This window comes from Microtus oregoni, unplaced genomic scaffold (assembly GCF_018167655.1).
Source record: "Microtus oregoni isolate MIOR12 unplaced genomic scaffold, Mior012 000063F_ref0000156, whole genome shotgun sequence".
Classification (NCBI taxonomy): domain Eukaryota; kingdom Metazoa; phylum Chordata; class Mammalia; order Rodentia; family Cricetidae; genus Microtus; species Microtus oregoni.
Genome location: NW_024543873.1, coordinates 2376092 through 2384872, shown reverse-complemented (window position 1 = coordinate 2384872; position 8781 = coordinate 2376092). Strand labels below are relative to the sequence as shown.

The window sequence follows — 8781 nt, the reverse complement described above, 5'->3', positions numbered from 1 at the left end:
GTACAGTGTGACAACAGAGAAGAATAGATGTCTGAGCGAGGATTGCCGTTGGTCTTGAGAAACTTTTGTGACTTGTGGAATAGAAAAGATGACTCAGAGTTTGAACCCTTCTTTTATCTTCTGTTAAATATTTTCTCAATAATGGACATCCACACCTTACTGACCCCCAAAAAGGACATGAAATATTTTGAATACACAACTCTTTATTGCTGAAGGGATAAGGTGTCACAGCCATCAGAAGGTGTCAGTGAAACCTGAAGATCCTGTCTTCATCTGAGGCCTGGACAGGATGATGCTTCAGGACTCCTACAAAAGCTTACTGCAAGGTGTCCTGGCCATCAGAAGATGCACACTGGAGAATCTGAGACTTCTGATGTTTCCTGTATTGGCCTCTTCTTTTCTTAAACCAGCTCTGCAATAACATGGTGAAAGAGATGGCTTTAGTGTATTCAACAGTCAGTATCACAAGTGGAAAAAACAACTCTGTGTAACAGTAAATGCCAGTGAGGCTTTAGATTGACCAGACTTTTCTAAACAAGGACACACAAAATCCTATGCAACCCCAGCCCTGGAAGTCAGAATTCAGAACAACCGGAAATGGGAAATTCATTAGCTAGTACCTTTCCCATCTTATGTTCTTTCAAGGAAATGGGAAATATGGCTCTAAGAAAGAGAACGGGGATCAGTAAATCAGGATATGGAGAAGACCAGATATCAAAGGGTCTTCAGGTATTACAATCTACACACTCTCTGCCAAGTAAAATGTACCTCGTCATTCCCTTGAATTATCTGACTTACTTTAACTACTGCTTAGAATAATGATATCTCTCCTGACTCTCTGGAAAGTCACACCCCACTGCATGAATTCTTGTCTATGTAATCCTCATGATATATGCCTGTAATAGAGAAGATGGGAGAGCTCATATTTGGCCTTGAATCTATGTTAACAAAGGCCTAATTGGTCCCAATTCTGGTTTCCTTTGAATAGGTGCAGGAACAGCTGAAACAAGTGCCATAGATTATTCAAATTTGATTGTTGGAGATGATCCCAAGATTTCTGATCTAAGTTGAAGAGCCAGAAAGCTGAATATATTACTAATTTCTTTTACTGTGACCCTGTACTGTTTTATCCATGAAAGATCTACTAAAAGGCGAGGCCCTTGCTGGGTGACTGTGGAGGTTTCTGTGTCTTCCCATAGAGGCCTCTTATCTCCTATGCACAGGAAAGGAAGCTGCTGCAAAGTGATGGGCCAATGCCTGGGCCAAGTCTGGTTTTCAGCAGGCTTCCTGAAAATTCAGCAGCCTATTGGTCTAAGAGAGGAGAAGAGAGTGAAGATGAGGTGTTGGGAACGGGCTGCCAATGCCCTGGAGAGCATCCATGAGTAACTGCTTTTTAAATAAGTAGAGGAGAAAGGACTGGTGGATGATGAGGAAAGGAAGGTAGAAAGGGTAAGTGAGGGGACAAGATTAGTCGATAGAAAGAAGAAAGAAAGCAGAAGATAAGAGAAGGGGAAGAGGAAAAGGAAGGGAGAGAAAGGAAGGAAAGATAGAAGACATAGATCAGGACACTGTTATCAATCTCTGGTGACTGGATCCCTATAGCTTAGTGTCAGCATTAACTGGACCATTGATTCTTGTCCTGCTCAGCCTAATGGTAGAACCCTGCATCTTCACCCGCATGGCCAACTGCCTCAAACGGAAAATTACCGGTCCCTAGAAACAACTATGACCTCCTAGAACAGGACAAGTCAATGATTGGACTCATGCCCTGTGATCTAGTGGGAAATGTGACAGTTTAGCCAGTGAAGAGGTTCCTCCATCTTCTATTCTTGTTGAGGCCATTTCAGGTAGAAATCGACTTTGATCTCTGTCATGGAGAATCCCACGGGAAATTAATTAATCTATTCTAGGGACCAAAGATCAGGGATATTCTAGCTAACTTAGCTGTGGTTAAACTTCCTGTTTGTATGAACCCCTTTGCCAGCTAACTGCTATCTTAGCTTCAGTAAACAGCTTGATTCAAACTGCTTACTTCTGCACAGGCATCTGCATTGGCTAAGCTAGATGCTAGGACATCTAGGTTTTAAGATGCCCTTACAACCCCCATGTTCTGGACACCTGTGGCCATGCCTACGTGCCCAGATACCTTGGTGTCATCCTAATCTGCTGGAATAAAGACTTTCCATTAGCTATAGACCGTGTGAATGGCCATCTCTGCTCACAACTATGGAGTGCTCTATCCTAATTGGAATGTGTTCATAACCTCCTCCCTTAAAGGCTCAGGGATCAAAGCAGAAGAACAAGCAGAAAACCTGGAATATACAAAGGTGCTGGATGACTCTAAAGGAACAAAAATCTATTTTCTGTACAAAAGGTCAAAAACCAAAATGAAGTCAACACAACACACTTCAACAATACACTTGATTGTACTGCCCTGTACAGACACCTCAATCCTAACTTCCAGTGGGGCTCCACACAAGGCGCCCATGTCAGGAAGGACAAGGGGTGCTGTGAGATTCACCACTTAGGATACTGGGATACCTGCTTCCTATCTCCCCTTAACTGTCAGAAAACAATCTCCTTCTTTCCCAGGCTCCTCCTCCTCCTCCTCCTCCTCCTACTCCTACTCCTCCTACTTCTTCTCATTCCCCTCTCCTTTTTCTCCCTCCAGCATCTTCTCTTTCTGTTCCAGTGTTTCTGAATCTACTCTGGCATATATTTCTTTATCAAAACACGTAATTTCTCTGTGGAAAACCACTTTACTCCCATGATTTCAGCTCACCATTTTTCGATGGATGGCTTCTTATTGCTCCAGCACCTTAAGCAGGTGGGGTGATTACAAGGAATCACACTTGCCAAAAGAGTGTTCAAAGTCACAGCCTATCCCCAGCTCAAACAAACAAACAAAAACAAACAAACAAACAAACAAACATCTTTCCCAAATTGACTTGGGAGAGCTAACACTACTCCAAGGGAGGCAGGCACAGATATTTGATGTTGTCATCTATAGGATTAGGGAAATGAGCCAATTCAGACAATTCATTCAGATATCTTGGGACTCCCTGCTTCCACCATGTAGGTAATAGGGTGAGGTCACTATCACCTGTGGACTTTTCACCTGGCCATATTCTATGTCCTCTAATGTTTTCTGGGTTCAGGACAAAAGCTATGGTCTCAATGAGAGTTGAAGCTTGATAGTGATGCCCTACTTCTTGCCAACATGAAGAGCATCCTGGGCTCTGTTCTTATACCAGGAGATCCAACGTTTTTAGGCTGAACCTCCAGACAGCACTGTGAATTGTCACAATGTGGAGAGCAGTTAACAAAACCACCTCTTCCTTAATACATAGCCAGCTATGGAAATACAGTCACAATTACCTGTTAGATGTCACCATCCTCTCAGGCTCCTAGGGAATAAGGGTCCATTATATTGGGAAGTCCTCAAACTGCACATCGTTGAGTCCATGCCATTTCTCTTCCTCCCTGCATCTTCTATTATGTGGATGTATAGTCTAAAAAAGGCCAACTAAAGGACCAGAATCCATGAGGGGAACGCAAACAAATCAACATGATGCCTCCATGAACTCAATCAAAGCCCCAGCTGTCCAGTTAGCTTAGCCTCGAAATAATCACAAAGCAACTATATTAATTAAGTCACTGTTGGCATATTAGCTCTAGCTAATCTAGCTAGTTCTGCAGTGTATCAGCCTCTAAAGCTGCACTGCATCAGCCCCTAGAGCTCCAGTAAATCAGCCTATCTGGAGCTGCAATGTATTAGCCTCTCTCTGGTGCTGCAGTTCATGAGCATCTAGAGCTGTAGTGCATAGGCCACTAGAGTGATAGTGCATTAGCCTCTATATTTGAAGTATATCAGTATCTCTAGAGCTGATATTTATCATCTCTAGAGCTGCACTGCATCATCTTCTCTTGAGCTGCAGTGCATCAGTTTCTCTGGAACTGCAGTGTATTAGACTCTAGAGCTGTAGTGCATAGGCCTCTAGAGGTGCAGTTTCTCATCCTCTCTGGAGCTCCAGTGCATCATCCTCTCTGGAGTGATAGTCCATCAGTCTCTCTAGGGAAGCAGTACATCATCAGTCTCTTTAGAGCTGCAGTACAAATGGCTCTGGCGTGATAGTCCATCAGCCTCTCTAGAGATGCAGTGCAATATCAGTCTCATTGGAGCTGCGATTCATCAGCATCTCTAGAGCTGCAGTGCATCATCAGTCTCTCTAGAGCTGCAGTTCAAATGGCTCTGGAGTGATAGTCCATCAGTCTCTCTAGAGATGCAGTGCATCATCAGTCTCTCTAGAGATGCAGGACAAATGGCTCTGGCGTGATAGTACATCAGCCTCTCTAGAGATGCCGTGCATCATCAGTTTCTCTAGAGCTGCAGTACAAATGGCTCTGGAGTGATAGTCCATTAGTCTCTCTAGAGATGCAGTGCATCATCAATCTCTCTAGAGCTGTGATTCATCAGCATCTCTAGAGCTGCAGTGCATCAGCCTCTAGAACTGTAGTGCATTGGCTTCTCTGAAGCTGCAGTGCATCTGTGTCTCCAGAGCTTCCTCCCAACAGTCTATAGGACTGCAGCACCTCTGTCTCTCTGGAGCAGAAGTACAGTGTCCTGTCATCTCGACAGGGGGAGAATGCCTCACTCCTTCAGCTTTTCTTTTCCAATCTCTCTTCCTCTCCATCCTGGGGGATTCTCCCTCTTCTCTCCCAGTTTCTCCAACCTGAGCCTGGTCCTACTCTAGTTTACACATTGTGGTGTTAGGATGTCAGTCATCAGGGGCTCCTAGGCAGGAATGCTATTCCGCACAAGCTACTGCTTCAGGTAGGGAATTTGCCTACATCAAGACTGCCCTGATCCATGCTGAAGGAAGTTAGCATGAATAGCACTCTGCACTGCCTTTCTCCTTTCTCATTTGCTATGGAGCAGTCAGTTTCTCTGGACTCATGACCTAAGCTTTTATCCCATGATCTAAACATTAGTCTTTAATGTCTGGAGGAAAGAAATTCATTTGAAAATAAGATATCTACAGCTCTTTCTTCAAGTGAGCTCTATCTTTTCCCACATTCCAAAAAAACCACATGTTCAACATAGTGTCCTTTAAAGGAAAAGAATACTTTCAGTTTTTAAGTTAGTCAACAGAAGACACACTTGACCGTGGCTTGGCACCTTTGCTTTTTATGTATTTGCAAAGACATAAAAACTTGCAAAGGTGTGTGATCTGCATGTGTATCTATGTGCAAATGCATACTCATGCTTGCAGAGTACCAAGGTCAGAGTCAAGCATCTTCCTAGCTTGCTCCCCACATGATTTACACTGTCAGGGTTGGCCCTGAACCTCAACTCAGCAACTGAGCTAATCTAGGTCTCCCTAAGGATCTGCAGTCTCTGCCTCCTGAATAAGAGATTCTGACTACAGGTGAGCTGACACCTGCTAAACTTTATGCTGAGGGTCCCAACTCAGATCTTCAGACTCATGTGGCAAGAGCTTTATTCTTCGGGCCCTCTCCTCATTACCAACCTGCATTTTGACGTTCTATAACTTCACCTGATCCCGTTCTCTTTACTCGATTAACTTAAATGAGCTCAATGTTATTCTTTTTGTTTAATTGTAACAAAATTAACCCTTTAAAGCTGTCAGCCACATACATGTCATAACACTGACATGACTATTTTGGCATTGTTTTTAGATAATCTAAACACAGCATGGGGGAACATGAAGGTTCAACTTTGCTGCTGTCTACATCGGCTTTCCACAAACTTACAAAGGTGGAGGGCCAATCATGCGCACTTGTGAGTGTCTTCCCACATGACTCTTGGATAAATTAAACAAAGGTTCGTTATGAAACACTAATTTCTCTCTGGCCTTACTTAATCCACACTTATAACTAAGTGTTTCTTTGTTGAAACAGAGCCCTGTTTTTCTCCTACTACTTGCTACATCAATTAGATGTTCCCAAGGTCACTTAGAGTCCTACTACAACAGTACACATAAGTACCCTGAAATGACCTGAGTGTCTGGACTTCAGTATTAATCACTGTACACATACCAGTAAACATTTATGTTTTCCTATATGCATGACCATATAATGCTCAATGCTGTCTACATATATGATGTTCCCATACTGATTATAAGTGTTCTGTGAATCTCAAATGGCTGAAAGACATTTGAGGAAATGTTCAACATCTGAGAAATGCAAATCAAAACAATTCTAAGATTCCATCTTATACCTATAAGAATGGCCATGATCAAAACACTGATGACAACATATGCTGTAGAGGATGTGGGGTAAAAGGAACATTCCTGTATTGCTGGAGGGAGTGTAAACTTTACAGCCACTTTGGAAGTAAGAATGGCGATTTCTCAGAAAACTAGGTAACAATCCACCTCCAGACCAAGCAATACCACTGTTGGTTATATACTCAATCACACCACAAGAAGATCAGCTCAAATATGTTCATAGCAGCATTATTCGTAAGAGCCAGAACCTGGAAAGAACCTAGATGGCCCTCAACTAAAGAATGGAAGAAAGAAAAATATACATTTGCACAACAGTAAAAAAAATGACATCTTGAAATTTGCAGCCAAATGGATGGATCTAAAAAACACCATATTGGATGATGTAACTCAGACCCACAAACACAAATATAATATATATTCACTCATAAGTGGTTTTTAGTCATAAAGCAAAGAAAACCAGCAATCCCAGGGAACTGAGACAACAAAGAGGACCCTCTGAGAGGCATAAATGGATCTACATAGGAATTAGAAAAAGACGAGATCTCCTGAGTATATTGGGCATGTGGGGGTTACAGGAGAGCGTAGTCGGGAAGAAGGGAAAGGGAAGGGGGAGCAGAGAAAAATATATAGCTCAATAAAGAAAATCAAATATGATAAAAATGATAAAAATTAGAAATGAGCTTTTAAATTTTTTTTTTCAGTCAAGAGACTATGCTGTCTCAAATAATGGGAAAGAACACTTAATGGATGCCCGTTCCATTTTTACCTCTGGAAAACTTCAAGACTCAGTGCTCAGTTACTATTATAACCCAGACAAGGACACCTCTCACTCACGCATGCTTTTCATAATGGGTACAAGAAAATGGACCATGTCCTGAAGCAGAGTGCCCTGCCCAAACCCTTTTCGGATTTACTGACCCGCACTCTGGATTCTCCCAGGAACAAGCGCTTTGCAAGGTCCTTCCTGTGGGAAGAAGATGGAAGGTGGAGCTGTTAGTGAAATACAGCATTTCAGCTTGGCAAAATGAAGAGATTTCTGGAAATGGATCACAGGCAACACAAAACTATGTAGAAATGGTGAGCTCTAAAGTATGAAAGCGGCTTTTCATTGATCTTTATTTTATTGCAAAAATAACCACATTAATTTACACAAGGTGGATATGCTGTACTAGTAGAGGGATTGCTTAGAAACCACTAGATCTTGAGTTCAATTCCCATTATAAAACATGGGTCACAAAGAAGACGAGGATAAAAAAAAAGAAAACTTACAAAGAAATTGAGAGGCACCAAACAGTTTATAGAATTAACACTGTGTGTGTGTGTGTGTGTGTGTGTGTGTGTGTGTGTATTGATTTGACCACAAAAACATCCTTCCCATACCCAGTAACTAAACAAAGACCTCATGCTTGGGCTCAAACCAGATAGGGGCAACAGTGTGAAGAACATATCTCCTAATGAGATGCTGATGGATGGGTGCTAGAACAGCTACTGAAACAAGTCACATACCTTATGATCTCATCGGGGTACTTAGTTTTTTCAAAAACATCTTCCAACTCATTCAGCTGCCTGGGTGTGAGACCAAACTGGATCCTTGGCCTTGTGCGCCGGACCTGTGGCACTCTGCCAGCAGCCATATTCTCCTGCTCCTTCAACTGTGGGTTTCTGTACCCTTGGTGGCTCCCATGGCTCTCATGCCTGATGTCATCACCAACGTAGTTGAAGTTAACAACGTGGGTCACATCATCCTCGTGGTGTGAGATGCCCTGGTTCTTTGGTTTGTCGGAACCTTTTAGAGACCCTTCTCCAAAGAAGACACTTTCTGTTGCTGCAGTGGCCTCGTGTTCAAAATCAAGGCTCACCTCAATTTCATTTACATCCAGTTTGTAGACATTGGGCTCCACATGTTGGGATTGGAAAGCCATGATGAGACCTAAAAGAGAGTAGTGTCATCTCCATAAATGCTTTGTGGATTGAAATGACTTTGCAGCATGTGGGTTTTAGCAAGATTCACATCTGTCCTCTTTCCATCACACAATCCCTATAGGAGATACATGCCAAGTGAAAGAGGCTCTAGGGAGCATGTGCTGAATGTAACCAAATTGGAATCCAACCAAGTCCACCAAAGCCTTGAGGAATGATGTGAGGAGCAAGAAAGCTGTTGCAGGTGCGCAAGTAGGGATGAGGACACACATTTACACCGAGCACATGGCCTCTGGGTGAACCTCTGGAGAACTCTAGCTTCTGTATCTCACTGGGTGCACACTGCAAGATCTGGGAATTAAGTGGACATGGTTATGTCAGCTAGTGTTTGTCCCAGTTTCCTTGAGAGGACATTGAAAACACACCAACACTGTCCTCTACCTGAAGGAGTGCCATGGTTGTGAAGTGGAGTTTATGTAGGATTTGTGGGGACAAGTCACTGCAAAACATTTGACGTCACCATTGAAACAATGAAAATGCTCCAGATGGTTTATTGGGAATCTCCATCAGAGTCACTGTACGATGTCCTGCTCAGTACTTCTCATGTCTG

General features: G+C 42.8%; 1 protein-coding gene across 1 annotated transcript; it reads right to left on the bottom strand.

The window, feature by feature from the left end:
* Nucleotides 1–316: 316 nt before the first annotated feature.
* Nucleotides 317–8173, bottom strand: LOC121439795 (rhox homeobox family member 1-like). The gene is made up of 3 exons (XM_041640417.1): nt 7758–8173; nt 7170–7215; nt 317–412 (listed from the first exon to the last, which is right to left on the bottom strand). The coding sequence occupies exons 1-3, from the start codon at nt 8171–8173 to the stop codon at nt 317–319; spliced, it is 558 nt and encodes a 185-aa protein (XP_041496351.1).
* Nucleotides 8174–8781: the final 608 nt, after the last annotated feature.